Below are 21,729 nucleotides of genomic sequence, written 5' to 3'. Positions count from 1 at the left end.
ACCTGTGATGCCCTGGGTTTGGGGGGCTTGGTCAAGGGGGTTGGGGGCACAGTGGTCAGAGAAGTGGGCTGGAGACCCGGGGCCTCCCCAGGGCTTTGACAAGAAAAAGACTCAAGAGAAGCAAGCATCCTGGACAGAAAGTCGCAACCCCTTTATTTCCCGTCGGAAGCCAGAAAGCAGAGTGAGACTGAAGAGCCAAATGCCAGGACGGGGAGGCACCTGTGCTGGTCCAAGGGCCCCGAGTGGCCCTTGTCCGCACCCCACCGCCCACCCCAGGGGCTCCGAGCCCACCTCCCTTGGCTTCCAGCAACACATCGGTGCCTGAAGCCCAGCCCTGCTGACTTGAAAGAATGAAAACTGAGCTTCTGTGTCTCTGCTCAGGGTCCTTCATGAACACCCCCCTCACGACTCTGCGTGAAGAAGCCAAGGGGCAAAGGCACCTCTGGCAGGGGTGGGGGTGCCCCAGAGCTCTATCCTGGCCCCTGACCTCTCCCTCTGCCTCCAGGCACTGGGCCAGGCCTAGTGAGAGGGCTCTTCAGGAGGGCCTGCACTGGGCCCGAGGCTTGGCCCCCGGGCCGCGCCGCCCAGGGCCCGGGAGCACGTTCTGCAGGACCTGGTTCAGGGAGAACATGCAGAAGGAGACCTCCTCGTAAGACACCCTGGCTCCGCTCTCGTACACACAGGCGAAGGTCGAGGCACCTTCGGGGGTCCGCCCGATGTACGCCAGGTCAGAGTAGCCACTGGGGCCCTGGTAGATCACCCAGGGCTCTGTCCAGCTGTGGGGGTCCAGTGGGGACCTATTCAGACGGACACTCATATGGAGCCGAGCCCTGCGTCCCACCGGGTGGGAATATAGCAGCCATGTGGGGCTCTGAGTCAAGGTGGCAGGGGGTCTGGAGAGCTGTGGGGCCCAGTCCCTCCTGCCCCCGTGGAACCCACGCCCTGGACTAGGCTCCCTGGGACCGGGGTCCCCTGGGCCATGGTCTCCTGGGCCATCCCCACGTCTCTCTGTCCTGCCCAGCCTCCCACCCCCTTGGGAGTCTCCGGGACCCTCCTCGGGGGATTCCTGGCCTCTAGCGTAGAGGTTCAGAGGAAAGGGGGTCACGCTGGAGCCCACCGACCACCCTTTATCACCAGGCCTGCTGGAGGGTGGGGCTAGGAAGCCCAGGATGCTGCCCTGGCAGCCCCGGGCCGTCTCGGGCAGGGCGGACACCAGCTCTCCCGGCAAGAAGGAGGTGCCATCATCTGTGCTGAGGGCCTGCACGCGGCTGCCCAGGGGGCTCCTGGCATTGCAGTAGAGGACACTGCCAGCCCACCCTCCGTCCACCACAGCCAGCTGGCACTCGCCCGAGCGCAGGTTGGGCACGAGGCCGCCGTGGCGCCAGGTCTGGCCGTGGTCATCGCTGTAGAAGGCAAAGGCGTGGGGGCTGGTCCTGCAGATCTTGCCAAAGCACTCACGCCGGTCCACGCGGTAGGTATAGGCCGGCACCAACAGGCGGCCCGAGGGCAGCTGGATGCCGTGGCCGGGGCCCACAGCAAATGTGGCCCAGTCTGCAGGCGGGAAGGGACAGCCGGGGCCACGGGGGGTGGGGAGGGTGGGGGCAGTGCTTCAGATCACAGAGCAGTTTGTGAGGAAGCCACCTGTTGGCCCAGCCTCTGCCCTCCCCTGCTTCTGGCCACCCCGAGTCCTCCAGGGCTGGACAGGCCTCCTGAGGGCAGTGGCGGGAGCACAGAGGCCAGGCAGGGCCCTTGTTCTCAGCACCTGCACAGGTGGCGAGTCCCCAAACACAGGCAGATGGCCAACGAGCCTAGCAAGAAGCACGAGCCCTGTCTAGACAGGGGCAGCTGAGGGGGTGGGGTGTGCGGACTTCAGGACCAGCCTGGGGGGCCCCTCCTGACCCTAAGCCCCAGACCCCTGGGTGGGGTCTACACCCACAGGTAGCTCTTTAATTGCTGCAGGTCTCAGAGCCTGCCACCTGCCAGGGCTAGGGTGGCCCCTGAGGGCAGTGGGTGGTGAGGTCCTTGGGGAGGAAAAGCCCTGAGGTGAGGTTGACCTGCCTGAAACCCTGGGCTGGGTGTGAGGAGGAGGAAGAGGAGGAGGAGGAAGTGGTTAAGGAGGGAGTTGTTGGGGTTTGGGGGCTCAGTGTCAGACGCAGCTCAGGAAGACAAAGAGCCTGTTCTTGCCGGTGAGACCAACACACCTGTCTGTGGGCTCAGGGGTCAGGGATGGGACAGTCCCACGAACTGTGTCCAAGACCCTTAGGCTGGGGACAGGGCAGGACAGGGCTAGCAGCGCAGGGACCTGGAGCCAGATGGCAGGTTACACCCCACCCTGTGCAGACGTCCCGCCCCAAGTATGGACCCCTGCGCTCTGCCCCGTGCCCTGCCTACCTCGCTCAGCACCGCCCACCGCCTCCTCGGTGAGGTCCCGCGCTCCGCCCCACGTGCGCCCTGCGTCCTGGCTAGTCACGCAGCAGAGGCGCGCAGCGTTCCTGCCCGTGGCGATCTGCGCAGCTTCGGGGGTTTGGCCGCGCACAGCCACGAAGAAGAGGAAGACAGTGCCGGTGCGCGCGTCGTGCACTGGACAGGGGTTCATAGACCGGTGCTGCTCCAGGGCCGCAGTGCCCAGTACCAGCGCAGCGTCCCACTGCCAGGAAGGGGGAGGAGGAGGCGAGCACAGCCTCAGTTTCCCGACGGCACCGGGCACGCCCCCGCGCCCCCACCGGTCACTTACCCGCACGGAGCCCCCTGACAGCGTGCCGCGCCTCTGCACCAGGCGGTGCGCATGCGCGTCATCCGGGCTGAGCCGCTGTTCCGCGAAGGCCAGCAGGGTGGGCCCGGGAGGCACAGACAGCAGCGCGGGCACGCGGTAGGTCAGGCCAGTCCTCTCGCTGTGAAACAGTGTGGTCCTCAAGGGGACTCGCGGGGTCCCCATGCTCTGCGGGCCCACGGCAAGCGGGTCAGCAGGATGCTCCCCCCTCCAATGGGAAAGGGGCTCTGCAGGCCCAGACACCGCCATCTTCGCTCGCCCACCTCCTTCCTGCACCCACCGCCCAGTGCTCTGTCCCAGGCTTTCTACTCGCCCCTTCGTCACGGCCACCACACCCCCAAATGTCTGGAATCTTCCCCTTCCTCCTGCGAACAGCCCAGGGAAGGAAAGCAGGGAGCCTGGCCAGAGCCCCTGACCCAACCCACCCCTGCGTCTAGGACCAGTCAGTACAACCTGCCTAGAAGGAGGCCAGCCAAGTGCCCCCTCAGGGCCCAAAGGTTTGGACAAGGGGAGGTTCAGTGTCCCCACACAGGGCCCTGTGACCTCAGGAGCCAGCCATGCAGAGACCCAGAAACAGACAACCTGGACGCGGGGGAAAACGGAGACACTTGGCCACGAAGCAGACACATTCGGGTGTGCACACGGCGGCACAGACACACACACTCCGCACACAGGAGGAAGGCACCTTGGCTGCTGCCGCAACCCTGCTCAGACCTGCAGAGTCTCCAGATTCGGGGGATTCTGGGGAATAGCCGGGAGGGGGTCACCTGCTGCAGCCAAGGTGTCCCCAGCGGGACATCTGTGTGGGCAGGTGACCTGCCACCTTGCCCCTCGGGCTTCTGAGGGAGACTGGGGTCATGGGGAGGGAGGTCCAGCAGAACCACTGCCCCTCTAGGTGCCTCTGATTGCTCCCGAGTGTGCCTACCAAGACCCAGGAACCGTGTGGGGACCCAGCAGTGAGAGGGGCCCCCGGGGGCCAGAGAGGCCACCACCCCACTCCCCTGCCCCTGCCCCGTCCTGCCAGACAGGAGCCCCCGGAGGAGGGAGGGTGGGTGTGGGCTCTCGTCTGGGCACCAAGGCACAGGGTTTTGAACCTGAAAGCAGCTGCCCAACACAGCGAAGGGAGGAAGATGAGCCCCCTCTGTGTCCGAGTCCTCCCCTGGCTGAGCCCTGAGTTATTGCTACAGACAGAGGAGAAGAGCCCAGTGTGGGGGGAGACTGGGTGGGCTTCCTGCAGCGGAGAGTTGAGACCACAGAGCTGGAGGGAGGCAATGTCCTGCCGCCTGGAGCCCTGGAGGGAGGGAGGGCCCAGTGTGCAGCAAGGGCGAGGGCTCCTCCCACTGCCCTTCCCCGTGCCCACCTGCCCCTGGCCCTGGGCCCCTGCCCCACACAGCCCAGGCTGTGGCCCGGGGAGGCTCGGACACAGGGAGGATGGGGCGGGCCTGGGCGGCCTTTCTGGGGGCCCAGAGTGCTCCTGAGGGAGGCTCGGAGGGCTGGGCCTCAGCAGGGGGGCGAATTTGGGGCGCATGTGAGGCTGGCAGTCCCCTCAGCCAGGGCCCTTCCTCTGATCTGCGGGCTGGGCAGGCCCGTGGAGGGACGTGAGCGAGAATGCTGAGCCGGGCAGTAAAGGGCCGGGTGCTGTGGACAGAGGGACGGGGGCAGTAGAGTGGAGCCCCGTACACACAGCACATCGGGAAGAAGTCGGGGCACAGAGCAGGTGACAGGAAGGAACACACACGCACCCTGAGACTGGAGGAGCCTCAGTCGGACACAGGAAGGGGTGCACCTCCACACCTGGGGTCCCCAACACAGACCCCTCAGCTGCGGGCCCCCTCTGCCCAGGACCGTGTGCCCAGCAGACCCCCCTCTGCCCACCCCGCCATGGTCTCTGGGCCTCTGGAGAGGGACACCCGTGTCCGGGAAGCCCTGGGGCCCCACCCCCATCTGCATCAGCGGGGCCGTGATGCCCAAGCAGGAAGCAGGTGTGGGTACCACGTGTCCCTCCGGGTTGAATGGACACAGCGGGGCATTCTCTCCACTTGGCTCACTCCCCAGGGCCCGAGACCACAGGGAGCTGGTGTCAGGAGAAGCAGGGGGCCCGGCGCACCCCCAGCCTGGGGACAGTGGGAGAGAGGGGGGCTCCCGGGGTCAGCTGGTCTTTCTGCTTGCTGCACAGAGCAAGGCACTTGGAGCATCCCTACCTAGACCAGACCCCAGAGTTCCTGGGAGGCCCCCTTCGTAGGAGGAGGAGCAGGTCCCTGGGGCGGCCAGCCCTGCCCGGTGCGGCCAATTCAGCAGGTTCTGGGGCACTGGCTGTGACCAGGTGGCTCTGTCTGAATATTAACTGAAACAGCACCTTCACGTGGGTGTCCCTCCACCCCCCAGCAGGGCCCCCTCAGGGGCAGCACATCACAGAAGGGGATAATGAGGCCCAGGAAGCTCACGGGACCTCCGAGAGAACCTGGTCCCCTGACCCTAGACCCGGGGCAGCGTGCTGGGGGTCATCTGCCTCGGCCACGGCCTGTCCCAGCCCCGCCTGTGGCCTGGCCTGTCTGGGCCCTGGCCTGGAGCACTGGGGGCGGCCAAGGAGACTGCCCTCCCGACCCCGGCAGCGCCCCGTTCATCCTTTGGACCTGCTCCGGTGGCCCCTGCTGCCACACCTCACGTCAGGAGCCAAGGCCATTTGCACGGAGACATGCGGAGGGGCTTCCCAGCTCTGTCCCCTGCTATAGGGCTCCGGCCCAGCCTGAGTGCCCTGTGCTCTGTCGCGACATCGACTCAGTCACGGACTTTTCCACCTGGAGGAGCATCCCCCACGGCCCGTTAACTCTGTGGACTGGGACCCAAGCCAGGACACCCAGGCACACCCATGCAACCCTCTGCATTGATCCCCAAGGCCCTTCAGTGCCACACCTGTCCCTTCTGGTCAGGAAACTCCCACTGGGCATCCACACATCCGTGGCCCTCAGCCCACAGGGGCAGCCAAACGGGCAGCAGGAGCCAGGCCCCGGCCCTGGGCGACAGGGAGGCAGGGAGGGGACTCACCAGGCACCGGAGGGAAGCCACGGAGCGGGCTGAGGGGCAGCTGCAGCACTGCCTGCCTGCCTCCCGGACCCAGTGAGCTGCCCAGAGACAAGGGCCCGCTGTGTGGGTGGGAGGCGGGTGCTGGCCTGGTCCCAGGGCTGCACCAGGACCAGGACCCTCCTGCCAGCTGTGCAGCCGTGGAGCAGCAGAGCAGCCGAGGTGCAGGAGGGCACTCGGGTTGGGGCCTGTGTTGGGATGGGGCCAAACAGGGCTCCTTTCTTCTGGCTGATCCACTCCCCCCTCCCCGTGCTGGTGGCCTGCTGCACGGGGACCACAGCTGCCCCCAGGCCTCCAGCAGAGACGCCTCAGACCTCGTGACACTCTGCAGTCCTCCCCTGCCCCCCCCCCCGGGATGTGGCTTCTTGGGCCCTCATTGGCTCCAGTCCCACATCAGTGCTCGGGACTCTGGCTCAGACCAGGAAGGCCAGCATCCCCCCACCCCAACCCCTGAGTACGAGCCGCCTCCCCGGCTCCCTCCTGCTGGCTGACACATTCACTCTCACCCACTCCCCCACTGCTGTCCCCAAGGTGGCTTCGTGAGTGACCGCGGCCCAGGTGACCACGGCCCAGGCCAGGCCTCAAGGAGGTGCAGCCAGTGAAAGAAAGGGCTTGCCCCTGGGCCCTGCCCCCTCCCCTCGTGTTCCAGACTTCAAAGGGAGAAATGGGTTCTGGGAAAACTGAGACGTCACAGGATGTCCACACTGGAATGACAAACCTGCTATGTCCCTTCAGGTCCTCAGGGCCACAAGGTACACAGGAGCAGATGGGCTGCGCTCCTACCTGATGGCCACCGGCCACTTGCCACTCAGCACAAGCACAGCCCCAGGACTACCTGTTCTAGGGGGGCTGCTCAGACAGGTGCGCCGTACCTGTGCCTGCCTCCATGGCTCCAGGGCCATCCCTAGCCAGCAGCTGGTGCCCAGGCAAAAACCCAGGGGTTTGACATGAAGGGAGAGGGCAGCGGATAACACACCCCAGCTCAGGAGCCCCGCCTGAGCCAAAAAGAGAGGACCCATCTCATCCCCCGAGTCCAGGCCTGGCACAATCTGGTGGGCTCAGTGGAGATGGAGCCTCCGAGCCCCAAATTACCTGTGCAGACACCCCGAAGTCCGGGCAGGGCCGTCTAACCAGGGTGTCCCGCAGAGCCCTGGAAGGAGGTGGCCCACACGCTGCTCCGGGTTTTGATGTTTTAGTTGGAGCCAGCTATGTTCAAACAGGAGAATTTGCATAAAGACCTGCATCTCTAGCTTCTCTGAAAAACCATAAGGTCTGCCTCCCGGACTCCCCCCATGCCTCTTCCAGATACAAGCCCATGGCCGCCAGTCCCCAGCAGCCCCTCATCTGCCCCCCACAGGAGGTCCAGGCAGAGTCTGCTCCCAGCTCTCAGTGGCTGAGCCGGACGCCAGCATGCTCAGCCTTCTGGGGGGGCAACCTGGACCGCTCATGTCTGAGTTCTTATTACAAACCACACACATGGTTATTTACATGGTAACAAATACCCAGAAGCTTCCCTCCAAAAGCCGTACCAGTCCATATTCCTGTCCACCCCTCAGGCACGTGCACGGAACGGCCACGGTGACCCCACTGTCCTGACTGGTGTGGCTGAGGATGGACCACGTCTGCGGTCACAGCTGCCAGCAGAGGTGAGGCCCCTCCCAGCACAGCCTGCTCCGTGTCTGGAAGCAGCAGTGTCTCCTCCTTAGCCTGGGTCCGCACCCGCCCACGTCAGCCCAGCTGTAGGCCTGCTTCCTTCGGGGGTTGCTGGAGCCCAGGGCACTGAATGTGATCTGAGTCTTTCTCGTTTGACTACAGATTCCTCCTACCTGTGGCTCTAACTGTCCTTCACCCACCCGCCAACTCGTCTGGGATCTGAGTGCCCTTCTCTGTGCTCCTGAGGGATTCCACTGGGCCTCGTCCTCCGGGTTGGGGATGAGGGGTCCTCCGCAGGGTCCCCCGCTCACCCTGGGTCTCTGCAGTGTCCTCTCCACCGTCTCCATTCAGTTTTCTGGAAGTAATTTTTCAGTTTCCAAATATTCTCTTTTATTTCCAAGTTTACTGCAATACGTCCTGTAATTTCATTAAAAACTGATTGTTCTTAAAGTTCTCTCCATAAACCAGTGTTCAAGAGAGCTGTGACCTGTTCTGGTCTTTTTCGGGTAGAGCAGAGAATCTCCCCTTCTTTGAAATGCTGACTCACCTGACAAGCATGGACACACTGCACCCAGGAGCACCTGAAGCAGGTGCCTAGCCCAGCTGCCGAGCTCTTCTGAGCTAGGGGCCCTGATGTGAAAAGGAGGGGACCCCCACACTGGGCAGGCAGGCCAGGCTGCACCTCAAGGCTGAACGTGTGAGGGCAGCTGTTTCTCCAGGAGCCCCACTTTTGAAGGGCACAAGGCACACGGCGGTGTGTGCACCCCACTCTGACGCGGGCCCCCAAGCAGCCAGGGACAATGTCCCACCAGACGTGACACCCTCCTCCCTTCCCACAAACAACCCACCGGGGTGCCTGCAGGCAGCCCTCTTCTGGGACTTTATCCGCCCTGGTCTCCAGAGCAGCCAAGGGGAGCCTTCCCGCAGGTGTCTCCTTCACCAGACACCTGGGCGGACAGTGACCCCAACGGGGCTGTAGTGCTGACCCTCCACCGTTTGTCTCATGAACAATTGGAACATTTCTCAGCTTAAAACCGTTCTTCGGTGGAAAAGAAGTCTCCTACTGCCAAAGATGGGAAGCTGAGCATTCCAGGCCCTGGCCCCTCGTCCCAGTGCCCTGCTCCAGCGCCGAGCCGGTGGGTTTGTCCTTCTGAAGGACGGTGTGTCCACATGCGTTCTCTCTGACAAGCATCGTGTTACCAGTTACGTCTCCCTCACTTCCCTACGTTGTAAGACTTTCTTACTTGATGAACAAGTTCGTACCCTCACCCGCTGCTTGTGCATATTTATTGTCCAAGCGTGGGGCCCCTTCCAGAGGTCGGGTCACTGGTAAGTCCTCACGGCCGGGGGCGGGGTTCACCTGGAAGACCTGGGGTCTGGCAGGGCAGGGGCTCCCGATGCCCCAGGAGCCCCGCCCCAAGCCTGAGGCAGTGCGTGGGGCCTGGCCGGAGGACTACAGAGGGGCTGGGGTCACACTGAGAGGCTACGCCTCCAGGAAGGCGATGTTCTTGGGGGGCTTTTCGGGGAACTGCAGGGAGTACAGGTGGGCCGTGTACTGGAGCTCCGGCATGACCATCTGCCGGCACCTGCGCAGCGTCTCGTTGTCCAGGCCCTGCCTGAGGTTGTAGCCCAGGACGTCGGCCTCGCCCGACTGGTAGGGCAGCAGCTTTCGGTCGGTGATCTGTGCCCTGTTCTTGAGCGCGTCTTCCTGCAGGCACAGGCCCGAGAGCTCGCGCCGCCGTGCGTGTAGCCGCCCCACCTCCGCGCGCAGTCGTCGTAGGCCCAGCTCTGCGTGCACCGAGGCCCAGAAGGTGCGGTTGAAGTGCTGGTAGAGGCGCCAGTCCAGGGCGCACCAGCGCTTGGCACGCTCCTGGTTCTCCGGCGACAGGCTGACGACGCTGCGCTGGCTGCGCGAGTTGAGCCTGAAGGAGACAACGTCGTCCAACTGCCAGCGCAGCCGGTGCCGCAGGAGCACCAGAGACTCGTCGAAGTGCTCGGCGATGAGCACCAGCTGGAAGCGCCGCTCCACGTCGGCCAGGCGCGCGCGCACGTAGCTCTCTGTGGCTGCCGCGTCGGGGTCGAAGCCCAGGTCGAACCACATGCTGTTCCTCGAGTAGACATTCCTCAGGTCCAGACTCTGGTTGTAGAAGGTGTGCGGGGCGGACAGGAAGGCATCCAGGCTCGGGGCAGCCTGGAAGGCGGGCGCGTGCCTTTTATAGTAAGTGAAGGCGGACTCCAGCTGGAAGACGGGGTTTCTGAGGATGGAGAAGTAGAAAGTATCGTTCGGCATCACCTTCTGCACCTGTGTGGAGACAGGAGGGCTGGCGACACTCTGGGCTTCTGCAGGCCCAGGGGGCAGGTGGCCTTTCTCGACCCTCCCCCACCCTGCCCAGGGCATGCCGGGATCTGCGGCAGCCCTCCCGCCCGCTTCCCTGCATCCCGCAGGGGCCGCCTCGCTGCCCTGAGCATTCCCTGAGTGTACAGAAGGCCCCTGACACACCTGAACCTGGCCGGCCACACCCTTCCTCTAAACCCCCTCCTCTGTCTCCGCTTCCTCCCAGAAGGGAAGTCAGGGAAGCCCCTTGGGAGGAGCCGGCCTCTGCGCTGAGACCCAAAGGACTCTCAGGAGGAGGTTCAAAGAGCCTCCTGCCGAAGGGGGCGGCATAAGCGAAAAGTCTTGGGTGTGGGAAAACTGGGAAGTTTGGGAGCCGAGAGCAAGCAAGAGAAGGAGGGGTGGCAGGCTCCGGGGAGGCCGGGCTCCGATTCCAAGAGCAGTTGCGGGTGCCTGGGAATGGGGGGTGGGGAATGGGGTGACAGGATCTCCCAGGGGACTTCTACTAGCCTCTCCTCTAGCCGAGCACCACACACACCCCACTGGAGAGGCCTTAGTCTCTCCAGCGGCCAGGCCCCGACACCTGACCCCATGGTCACACATGGTCGCACCTCGGGTAGGTTAAACCTCAAGTGGTTGCACATGATGTTGAAGCGCTGCTGTGAGCCCTCGCGCCCGGCGCCCTCCACGTAGCTCGCCAGGAAGAGCCACGGGTAGCCCAGGTGGAAACTCGAGCCGGCAGGCAGCGCCACCGACAGGTTGTGCGTCTCAGCAAAACGGAAGAGGATGTTGAGCACCGTGCTGCTGGCGGTCTTGTGTGTCTTGAGGAACATGATGTTGGTGATGGGGTGCCCCTCAGGCTGGCCCCCAAGCAGGCTGGGAGGAGAGCATGCTGTCATCAGGGAGGAACACATCCAGCCCTGCACCCCCCAACTGGAAACCCCCCTCAGAGAGACCTCAACCCTGTGACCCTCCCACCTGCTCCTCCCAACCCACCGATTCCCCAAACCCCACTCCCCATACCGCAGACACCCCAGCCCCATCACTGCCGTTCCCTGGCCTCGGGAGCCCCCAACCCTGCAGCCCCGAGGACCAGCTGGCACGGACATGATTCTCCGTAAGTGGCTGCCCCATATGCTCCCCCACCTGCTCCAGGCAGGACCCCCCAGCCCTGGCACCCCCCCCAAGTTCTTGTCGGGCACCTGGCATGGCTCTGGCCCTGTGACCTGGGCCACACATCTGTCATTTCTAGGCTGGCCCTTCATATCAGGATGGGCCGAAGGGACCACAGAGGCAGAGTGGAGGCTGGGGCGCACGCAGCCGTGGACTAGAGCAGCAGGGCCCCAAAGAAGGACCAGTAGGAGCAACCCAGGCTGGTAGGGGACAAGGTCTGGAGGCCTTCACTGGACCTGGGGACCCAGGGGACTTTGGCAGTCCCCTATCTCCCATGGAGATCCAACCAGAGGGGTGTGGTGGGGGCAGAGGGAGACGGCCTGGGGCCCCAAAGCCTTCGCAGCAGCCACGTTAAACTGCTGGCCCCGTGCAACCATCCAGGTGGACGCCTTCACGGAGGAGCTGCCTCCGGCAGGCGGGAAGCGGGATCCCGATCTCGCCAGACCCACCGTGGACCCAGCCCTGTCTCTCAGCACCCAGTCACCCGCTGCACACGGTGGCTCTCTCTCCCCAAGGTCTCCCCGGCCCAGGCCCACCCCCACCCGCCCAGAGCCCCCCTCACTGCCCACAGACTCGTTGGGAAGGCCTTGGGACACTTTTGGGTCCCCAAGAGGAGGGCTCCACCCCTCCTCTTATGGAAAGGAGACTGAGGCCCAGCCGGGAGGTGGGACCTGCCATGGTCCCAGCCAGTGCCAGGAGGTGGGCAGGGGAGGCCCTGCTCTGGTTAGGAGGGGGCAGCACCCAGACCACGGAGCACCCGAGGCAGCACTCACGGTGTGAGCATGTTGGTGTCCACACACAGAAGGCTGGCCAGCAGCAACATGCTCAGGGTCAGGAGGAGGAGGGTCCAGAAGCACCTGTGAGCAGGGGTACCAGTGAGTCCCCAGGCAGGGGACAGGAGAGGCCAGGTCCACCCACTATGCCCACCTCAGCTCAGCGTCACCCACACAACAGCTCCAGCTAAATCCCTACTGTGTGCTGGCCTGCACGGCCCTCTGGGCCCCAGGCCACACCACCCACTGCCCAGGAGCCAGGAGAAGCCAAGAGGCAGATTTGTTCCCTGGGAGGGGGGGTCTGACGGACACAGGTGAGAGCAGGTCAGGGGTCCCCTGGAGACTGGCCTGACTGAGACCCCTGACCCCACACCTGCGGGGCACCTCCAGGGGGAGGCTGAGAGGTGGTATTTCAGGTGTTCTGCCCCCACAGAAGGGGACCTTGAGAACGCCTCCTGGGTGCCAGGCAGTGGTCCCTGAGCTGGGACACCCAAGGACAACACTGTGACCAGATGCTGGGACCAGGATGCCCTGTGCTGCGGGCCGTCCCTACTGTTGCTGGTGTTCTTGCTGCAGCATCTCTCAAACCTCAGGGTCAGAGTCCACAGAGCCTTTGTCCAGACCTCACATGTCCAGGGTTTGACCTGCAGGCACCAAGAGCCCCCGCATCTCAGCACCCGCCCGCCGTGCCCTGGGGTCTCTGCAACCCGCCGGGCACAAGAAGGGCGTGTATGTGCCTGGCCTGAGGCCACAGGCTGGGGAAGAGGCCTGCAGCCCAGACACAAGCCAACCAGCAGGCCACACTGTCCCTGCCACACGGCGTCGATGTCTGTCCACACCCAGCAGAGGTGGCCTCCCGGAGTGCTGAAAGAGCCAAGACGTGTCCAGCAAAGATGCCCGGTGAAAAGAACCAGGTCAGGCCAGAGCAGTGCCACTGTGGGGAGGGGACAGCGTGGTTGGACGCCAGAGCCCCTGAGGGTGTGCCCAGAGGGAAGCGCAGGGTGTTGTAGGGGCTGAGACCGGCCCGGGTCACTAGCAAAAAAATTTGGTAGTTTTTGTTGCCCTTGTGAATGAAATATTTATCCAAGTTGTGGTCCTATCACTAGAGCGGAAAAGTGTTTTTATTTTTATTTTATTTTTTAATATATTTTATTGATTATGCCATTACGGTTCTTCTATTCCCCCCTTCATTCCCCTCCCCCCTGCACACCCCCTCCCCCACCATTCCCCCCCTTTAGTTTATGACCACGTGTCTCAAGTTCTTTAGATTCTATATTTCCCCTACTATTCTTATCCTCTCCCCTATCTATTTTCTGTCTACCATCTATGCTACTTATTTTCTGTACCTTCTCCCCCCTTCTCCTCCTCCCACTCCCCTGTTGCTAACCCTCCATGTGATCTTCATTTCTATGGTTCTGCTCCTGATCTAGCTGTCCTCTTAGTTTGCTTTTGTTTTAGGTGCGGTTCTTAATAACTGTGAGTTTGCTGTCCTTTCACTGTTCATCTTTTTTATCTTCTTTTTCTTAGATAAGTCCCTTTAACATTTCATATAATAAGGGCTTGGTGATGATGAACTCCTTCAACTTGACCTTATCTGAGAAGCACTTTATCTGTCCTTCCATTCTAAATGAAAGTTTTGCTGGATAGAGTAATCTTGGTTGTAGGTCTTTGGATTTCATGACTTGGAATACGTCTTTCCAGCCCCTTCTTGCCTGTAAGGTCTCTTTTGAGAAATCCGCTGACTGTGATGGGAATTCCTTTGTAGGTGACTGCCCCCTTATCTCTTGCTGCTTCCAGAATTCTCTCCTTCATTTTAATCTTGGCTAATGTAATGATGATGTGCCTTGGTGTGTTTCTTCTTGGGTCCAACTTCTTTGGGACTCTCTGAGCTTCCTGGATTTCCTGGAAGTCTATTGCCTTTGCCAGAATGGGGAAGTTCTCCTTTATTATTTGTTCAAATAAGTGTTCCACTTGTGGCTGTTCCTCTTCCCCTCTGGTACCCCTATAATTCGGATGTTGGAGCGTTTAAAGATGTCCTGGAGATTCCTAAGCCTCTCCTTTTTTGAATTCTTGTTTCTACATTCTTTTCTGTTTGGTCATTTTTTTCCTCTTTCTGGTCCACTCCCTTGATTTGAATCTCAGTTTCCTTTCCATTACTATTGGTTTCCTGTGCATTTCCCTTCATTTCACTTAGTTTAGCTTTCATTTGTTCCTCTAATTTGTGACTAAAATCAACCAGTTCTGTGAGCATCCTGATCACCAGTGTTTTTTCTTTCTTTTTTTTAATCAATGTATGGTTGCTTCTGGTGCATCCCCTGCTGGGAACTGGCCTGCAACCCAGGCATGTGCCCTGACGGGGAATCGAACCATGATCTTTTGGTTCGCAGGCCCGCGCTCAATCCACTGAGCTACACCAGCCAGGGCCTGATCACCAGTGTTTTGAACTGTGCATCTGAAAGTTTGGCTATTTCTTCATCACTTAGATTTATTGGCTCTGGGGCTCTAAGTTCTTCTTGAGCCATGTTTTTATCTGTTTGTGCCTGTTACGTATGAAGAGCGGAGCCTTAGGTGTTCACCAGGGCAGGGCCACCCAAGTCACTGGTTTGTGATGCTGTATGTGGGGGCGGGGTCAGAGAGGGACAATGGCGGTCCCCTCTGCCACTTCCTACCACTGGGGCCTGCACGTTCGTCTCACTGCTCGCTCCTTCACCGGTTTATCTGCGTGCGAATGTGTGACCGTGATCAGCCCTCAGTGGGTCCGCCCGCTTCTCCGCACCTGGGTCGCGTGCCCGGGTCGGTCCGGTGGGTCTTTCCTGCCCGACCCCGCTCTGCTGCTGGCTCTGCCCCTCTTACCGGTTTGGCTGAAGGGTTCCTTGTTGTCAGACTTCCGTATAGTTCAATTTTCTGTGGTTTTGGCTGCGTTTTTGTTGCTAAAACTTTGTTGTTTTTAAACTTGGTTGTGTGAGGAGGCACAGCGCTTCCACCTACGCCTCCATCTTGGCGGAAGTCCTGGAAAAGTGTTTTTAATGTACATTGTGTCTGGTCATGTCCCGGCCACTGGTCAACTTTTGTTGAACCTGCCGCCCTGGTCTTGGCGGAGCCCCCGCTGCCCGGCCCGACGGGGTCCGTGCGCTTGTCCGGCCCACTTCGTGGCCGGGCCGGAGCCCACTGCGCCTTCCAGAAGCCCCGAGTCCTGGTGGCCGGGGCCACACTCTGGGCCCCGGGGACTCGATGCCCTGGGTCCTCTCAGTCGCCAAGGGGGACTACACACACCCAGGCAGAGTCCTGCATGATTTGCACCCGTAGGTTCAGCTCCAGTTCAACACTGCCTTTTAAAAAAAAAGAACTTTAAATTTTATTTTGCCTTGCAGTTTACAGTCAGCAGTATTGTGTACTAGAGTCAGGTGCGGAGCACAGCGGCCACACAACCACACTTCGCAAGGCGCTCCCCCCACCCCCGATATCTCCACACCTGCCGGGCACCCAACACAGTCAGCGGGACGCTGTACGGCGTGGCGTGGCACTCTCACACCCGTGGGCACGCGGCACCGGCCACTTGGTACCCTTGAGCCCTCCCCCCTTCCCCCCAAGACTGCAGCCGTTCACAGGAACCTCCTCCTGCCACCTGTCTCCTCTCTCCCACAGGAGGAAGCTCTCAGAGACACTGGACGGTCGAAGCAGAGCGCCCCGAGTGGCCCCTGCCTCGCAGACACCCCGCACACAACTCAACACGGACGCACAAAGTGTGTGCGGCACAAAGCCTGAGGGCGACTGTGTCTGGGCGTCTGCCCTGAGAGGCTGATTAAAGTTCAACCGGAGAAACCGTATGAGAGCCCAGCAGACCAGGGTTGAAACGGCCCTGTGTTCGTGCAGACGGTCGGTCCGAACTGAAACTGGACTGAACGCACTGAACGCGTTGGTCTGAGTCAGCTCTGATGACAGTAAGGGTGACTTTAGGGGAGGGAACTGTTTTAGGAGAAATCATAATACCTGGTCGTGGGCATTACACTCTCGTTCAGGTGATCGTCTTGTGTTTTTTATTTTTTCACTCATAAACTTAACTGCGCCCTGAACTCCAGCTTTCCCCAACGCTCCACACTAATGTCTCATTCTTCTCCCCTCCTTTGACTTCGAATCATGGCAACTAGAACCTTCTTTCCTGAGGCTGTGCGCACCACACAGAAGCCGCGGGAGCACCTGCCCGCCCTGCAGACCGGGAGGAGCCCTCAGACCACCACTGCTGGCTCTCACTCTAGCAAAAGACCCTGCTAGCTTTCTGTCTGGAAGTCCTCTCGACTGAGTTTTACAGACTCAGAAACTGGTTTATGGTTTGCTCTAATCATTAGCCTTTGTTTTATCTTCTGATTTTAAAAGCATACTCCTTAAATACCCTACTGCCTGTTTACGCAAGACCGGTCTCACACTGGAAGCCAATCTGCATTGCCACCTCCTGAAATGAGACTTGGCGTTTGGTTGAACTGCCTTGTTGTCAGAACCGGACGGTTACGTCGCCACAGTTTCCTCTGGCAGCACGGTGATTCTGGAGCCCCGATTTCAAGGACTCTGAGCTGAACCCTTGAGCCCGGGACACTCAGAGCGACCGCTGTCCCTAAGCCTTGTGACAGAAGCACCATCCACTGTCCCAGCAGGCAACCCGGCCCTGGGGCTCCCTGATGCTGCCTCACCTGCTCTGTGCACTGGGCCCCCCGCTCATGGAGTGGCCCCACGCCCAGCCTGCCTCCTCTTCACAGTGTGGTGGGGCACCTGGGCCCCTCCTCACTTCTGCTGGCTTGAGGGCCACAGGGAGGGCTGGGGACAGGTGGGGAGGAGGGCACGCAGAGGCACTAGAATCTCCCAAAAGCATGTGGGGTGAGGCAGAGAAGTAAAATGTAAAGCATTTCCAGACCACACCTGCCTCCCTCCCAACCCCAGTGTGTCGGGGAGTGTGACCCTCTGCCTGTAGAGGGGGACAGCCACCTGTCACTCCAAGCTGGACTCGCTCAGTCACTCAGGCCCCCCAGCAAGCATCCTGAAATACACACGCAGGTAACTGCCAATGAAGAGGAAGTCTGCTGTGGGGGAGGTGGGGGGGCTGAGGGTCGGTGCAAATACAGGGGTCCGGGCCCAGGAAGGTGACAGCTAAGCCTGGGCCAGGACGTCTCAGGCACCAGCTGCCGTCCACCCAGGCCTGCAGCCCAGACACCGAACCCTCTTTTCCTCACACCTGAGCCCTTGCTCTCCCGAGGCCCAGGCCTGAGGTCGAGTTCAGAGAAGCCTGAGTAGGAAAGAGCCCCAAACCCGAGAGGTCCTTTGAAGGACAGATACGGAATGGCTCCTTTCTGCCAGGTTCTCGGAGCATCCAAGGATTAAAGAAGTGCTTCGCTCCCTCCAGAGCCAACCCCCACCTCACCTCCATGAGCTGCGCAGCAGGGACAGCATACTGGCAGGCAGGCTCCCACAGACGCAGGGCAGGGGTCTCGGCTCCCTGCTGGCTCCCACCCCAGGGCACAGGCTGGAGCTGGCGCCTCGAAGATGAATTTGACTCGCAGGGCTCACCTGCCCTACCAGGTGCGCAACCACGCCTCCACCCCCACCCCAGGGGGTGGGTCAAGGAAGAACTAGAACTTTCCTGGGGCTCAACTGGCGCCGGGAGTGGCCCTGGACGCGGCCCTGGGTGCAGGGCTGGCTGCTTCCTCAGCCTTGCTCTTGGCTGCCTCGCAGGCCACACCCTGGGGTCAGTTGGAGAGGGGTGAGCTCACGGAGCTGTGCGCAGCCTCTAGGGCCTCCAGATCCAAACTCAGGAGGCACCAGTCTTCGTGTGTGAAACGGAGATAGGCAACAGCTTTGAGGAGGAATAATGGGAACGAGACCCAGACTAGGAGCTTTTCTGCATCTCCTTGTCTTCTGAAAAGCGTGCTTGGTACTAGGAGAAAATTGGCTATTTCTTATGTCTTGGGTTGGAAAAAAACTCTCAGTGAGGATATCATTATAGATAACAATAAAGTTCTTATCTCTCTTCAGTAAATAAATCTGATTAAGAGACAAACAACAGATAACAGAGTAGGGACAATGTTCTCAACACTTGACCATGTGCACAACCTATTAAAAAAGGCAAAAGCTCTATAGCCCGTGGGCCCCATGGGGGCCCCTCCTGCACCCAGCTGCCCTGGTGCACCCTCTTCACCAGCCAGCATCCAGACACACGCTTGGACAGCGTCGAGGCTGCAAGCCACCTCCCCCCACGCCACCCTCTCAGTGCCCAGATTGGTCTGAGCCCGTTGGGGGTCCCCTGCCCTGGCCAGAGATGGGTGTGGTGGATGCAGCGGAAACACACGGGGGGTTAGCTGAGGGGCTGGGACAGGAGAGAAGTGCTGGGGAAGAGGCCAGGCTGGGGGAGACACCACCACACCCTCTCTGACCCTTGTCAAGCCTGGTGCGAGAGGCTGGCCACCCTCCATCCCACACTGGGACCTCCATCTCCTCCACGGTGGCGTCTTTCCAGTGCACACGCTGTGGCTCCAGGGGCCACAGGCGGGGCAAGGGCGGGGCGGGGGGAGAAGTCTGAACTCTCAGCGACTGAGAGGGGGTAGGGAGGAAGGAGCACAAGGCCTTGCCCCCACCCTCAGAGGGGAGCTGGAGACAAGCACCCTGTGTTTTACCTCTCAAATGGGGGCAGGAGGAGAAAAGAGAACAACACTGCCAAGAAGAGACCGGCAGTGTGTGTGTCGCAGGTGGGCACAGGTAACCGGATTCTTGGTGATCGCAGTGAATCGAACGCCACACACATGGAGTTTAGGGCAGAGAGAGAGTGCAGATTTATTAAGCGATAGTGCACTCCACAGAACATGGGAGCGGGCTGGCTCCAAGCAGACTTTTACCCTCAGTGGCTGGAGGGATTCTCTTCTTACAGGGTGGGTATTTCCTGGCCACTTCTGGAGGACTTGTATTTGGCAACTAGTTGTATTACTTTGAAGTTACTGCACAGGGTGGTCTCCCATGATTTTCCCTGATTGGCCACCAGTCAAGGGCTGGGGGGGGCGTCCCCACAAGGCTGATTTATTATAATGAAGCAGGGGTCATGTAGCACCTTCTGTGCAGGTGCAGTTATGATTTGCCATGATTCAGTGCTTTTCCAGGAATAAGGGGCAACCGGTCTTAGAACAGGGTCTCTGTCCAGCACTGACGTCCTTTGTCTTAGCCCTGGGGCACCTCCGGGTGTCCTCCTCCGATCCCTGGCCTCACACAAACAATACACAGCCCACCGGGAATCTGAGAAGCACCGACCCAGAGGGATTCCTCCTGGGCCAGCAGGCTGGCCGAGTTAAAACTACTTGGACGATGGTGCATCAGTCAGCGGGTACCTTGCTAATGCTGTGTGACAAACCGTGGCCCTCGGAGGCTCGGCAGCAGGCAACTGTCCTCGAGCTCACGGCCGGTGGGGCCTCTGCAGCCCGGCTGCGGGCTCTGTTTTAGGGAGGCGTTTGTCCTGGGCTCAAGCAGCTGCCAGCACATGCTCTTTCCAGGGAGTGTGGCAGGGGTGCCGTGTGTGCATCTCTGCAGCCCCTCACATCTCCGAGGCCAAGGTCGAGGGGGAAGGATGAAGCCACGTCCACTGTCCCACAGGGAGCCTTTCCCAGGGCTGCCACATCCTGATGGACCATGCAGACACCCACTGGATGATGGCACACAGTGGCCACTCCAAGAAGCTGCTGCATCTGAGTCACTCCTTGAGCCCCTGGCCTTAGGACAGGGTGCCCGAGGCACTGACCGCCTGTGGCCCCAGGGAGGGTGTCAGTGAGCAGGGGGAAGGAGGCCCCAGGCCCTGGGCAGTCTGTGAGGGGTCCTCCCCTTTGGTCCCGGGTCTTTATCCAGCATCCAGTCCCAGCCACGGCGCCCACCTCTCTCATCCCCTCCCGGACGCAGGAGCCCCACTGTGCAGGGCACAGGGTTTCCTCTGGTGCAGGCGTTACCCTGGGGGAGGCGCAGTGGGGACCATGAGCCGGGGAACATCGCCATAGTTACGCTTCGGAATGACACTCCCCTGGGTCATCGGGACTCAGCTTGGGCACTGGGCTGGGACCAGCCAAATGGACGAAGGGCACCAACTGTTCACCCCTCATGTGGGGAGAGGGACACTAAGTGCCACATGGGGGGGACATCTCAGGCACCCACTTGGGGCTCAGGCTTAGTTGTTACAAATGTTTATTTTCTTCCAAGTTTGTTGTGTTTTTCCGTAACCCCCACCCTAACCTGATGCTCTGGTGTAGACGGTGTCCGCGTCTTACAAGGTCAAATTCTCAGGACACACCCTGGCTGGTGTAGCTCAGTGGATTGAGTGTGGGTCTGCAAACCAAAGGACCACAGTTCAATTCCCAATCAGGGCACATACCTGGGTTGCAGGCCAGTTCCCAGCAGGGGATGCATAAGGGGATGCACACACTGATATTTCTCTCCCTCTCTCCTTCCCCTATAAAGATAAATAAATAAAATCTTGGGCACAGGTGGTGAGGGGATGGGCCCAGGGCACAGCTGCAAGCCGGGCCCAGGGTGAGTCCTGGGTTGGGAGCGCAGGCCCAGCCCCTGGAACGCACACAAGATGCAGGAGGAACCCATGAGTGGCCGGCACGAGGAAGGGTCCAAAGGTCTGCCAGGGCCTGGAGGAGCCACCTGCAGCTTAGTCCACATCGGGGAGAACGCAGCTCCTCTCCTGGCTGGTCTCCAGCACCATCACCACCCGCCCCCTCCCCCCACCCAGGCTGTGCACCCAGGAGACCTGGCTCACTCACCCTGAAGCACCAGCAGAGCCAGGCCCTTGCCCAGCCCCTTCCTGTCCTTCTACCCCCATCAAGGGCCTGCCTTGGTTGCCCTGAAGCCCACCTCCTTCCTCCTACCCCAAGGCGGAGGGTCTCCAGTCAGCTCCTAGCTACCAACGTCCCTTCTCTGACCCCCAAGACTGGAGGGACGGGAGATGAGGGAGGGTGGGGAGCCCCCGGGGGGCCCGAGACCTGGGATGCAGCTACCAAAGTTGGTGGGCTCTATGAGAGGATGGGGGGCTTCGGGGGGGCAAACGTCTCTCCTTTCTCCATCCTATGGGGGACGGGGCAGTGGGGGTGGCCCTGCACCCAGGGCAAACGCCACTCTAGGAAGGCGGCCCGCTGACACTCACCTGCGGTGCATCCCTGGGCCGGGTCACCGCACGGAGGAAGGGGCTGGACTGAGGGCGGCTGCTCACCCACCACAGGTGGCATCATGGGCTCTTGGCCGGTGCACAGACCCTCTCCCCCGCCCGGAGCTACTGACTGTGGAGGGAGGCCCGCCACCTCGCTTATACAGCCCTGCACCCGGAGGTCCCAGTGTGGACACTGGCCGGGTAGGTCTCCACCAGGATGCTCCCCGCACCCTCCGCACTCCTCCCTCCGTGAAGGTCACCTTGCTCCAACTACGGGGGGAAAGTGCTCCCTCGCCACAGCCGCCCACACCTCGGGTGTCGTCAGCACCCCTCGCTCCTGGAATCCAGGAAGGAGGAGTGCCAAGGTGAGGCCCGGTCCTTTGCTGCCACCAGCTCAGACGGTCTGGGTGCACGTGGGACGAAGCCCGTGACGGGGATTTCTGAGGTTCGCAGCCGGCTGCCCCCTGGAAGGAGCCCCCAGGAGACCTGGGCCCCGGCACAGACGAAGCACAGAGAAGCCAGAGTGGGGGCGGGGGCAGGCGGTCCCCCTGCCAGAAGAGCCAGACCGAAGGAATCGGTCACCTCCAAGCCTGCTCTGCCACCTGCTTCCTGGGAGGGGCCTTGCTCGTGTGCCCGGCTGCCTCCACCAGACCAGCCGCTCCCTCACCCCTTGGCGTCAGGGGTGGGCAGCCTCTGGGGCGGACCCAAGCGGGAGGGAAGGCCGGCAGGCCAGGTGCTTCCTCCTCCCCTGGCTCCGCTGGTTCGAGCGGGACGGTGT

General features: G+C 61.2%; 2 protein-coding genes across 2 annotated transcripts; both read right to left on the bottom strand.

Annotated features, from left to right (window-relative positions):
* Positions 1-301: 301 nt before the first annotated feature.
* Positions 302-5,868, bottom strand: NEU4 (neuraminidase 4). The gene is made up of 4 exons (XM_037161295.2): positions 5,816-5,868; positions 2,735-2,938; positions 2,392-2,647; positions 302-1,551 (listed from the first exon to the last, which is right to left on the bottom strand). The coding sequence occupies exons 2-4, from the start codon at positions 2,933-2,935 to the stop codon at positions 536-538; spliced, it is 1,473 nt and encodes a 490-aa protein (XP_037017190.2). The 5' UTR covers positions 2,936-2,938; positions 5,816-5,868; the 3' UTR covers positions 302-535.
* Positions 5,869-7,904: 2,036 nt separating this feature from the next.
* GAL3ST2 (galactose-3-O-sulfotransferase 2) lies at positions 7,905-20,501 on the bottom strand. The gene is made up of 4 exons (XM_053655170.1): positions 20,172-20,501; positions 11,783-11,866; positions 10,448-10,712; positions 7,905-9,806 (listed from the first exon to the last, which is right to left on the bottom strand). Exons 1-4 carry the CDS (start codon positions 20,465-20,467, stop codon positions 8,988-8,990), a joined length of 1,464 nt encoding a protein of 487 aa, XP_053511145.1. The 5' UTR covers positions 20,468-20,501; the 3' UTR covers positions 7,905-8,987.
* Positions 20,502-21,729: the final 1,228 nt, after the last annotated feature.

This window comes from Artibeus jamaicensis, unplaced genomic scaffold (assembly GCF_021234435.1).
Source record: "Artibeus jamaicensis isolate MK-2021 breed Jamaican fruit bat unplaced genomic scaffold, CSHL_Jam_final contig_944, whole genome shotgun sequence".
In the NCBI taxonomy this organism is placed as follows: Eukaryota; Metazoa; Chordata; class Mammalia; order Chiroptera; family Phyllostomidae; genus Artibeus; species Artibeus jamaicensis.
Note: the sequence above shows the minus strand (reverse complement) of the source record. Positions and strands in the feature narration are given on the sequence as shown.

What these genes read in the sequence shown, in the direction of transcription:
- GAL3ST2 (XM_053655170.1), bottom strand. Translation starts at nt 20,467, where the DNA reads ATGTGGACTAAGCTGCAGGTGGCTCCTCCAGGCCCTGGCAGACCTTTG. An exon ending in GGAACTGGCCTGCAACCCAG is followed by an intron (nt 11,867 to 20,171) that starts GTATGTGCCCTG and finishes CCCTGCTCACAG; the next exon opens with GTGCTTCTGGACCCTCCTCC. An exon ending in GACACCAACATGCTCACACC is followed by an intron (nt 10,713 to 11,782) that starts GTGAGTGCTGCC and finishes CTCTCCTCCCAG; the next exon opens with CCTGCTTGGGGGCCAGCCTG.
- NEU4 (XM_037161295.2), bottom strand. Translation starts at nt 2,935, where the DNA reads ATGGGGACCCCGCGAGTCCCCTTGAGGACCACACTGTTTCACAGCGAG. An exon ending in TGTCAGGGGGCTCCGTGCGG is followed by an intron (nt 2,648 to 2,734) that starts GTAAGTGACCGG and finishes CCTTCCTGGCAG; the next exon opens with TGGGACGCTGCGCTGGTACT. An exon ending in GGTGGGCGGTGCTGAGCGAG is followed by an intron (nt 1,552 to 2,391) that starts GTAGGCAGGGCA and finishes TCCCGCCTGCAG; the next exon opens with ACTGGGCCACATTTGCTGTG.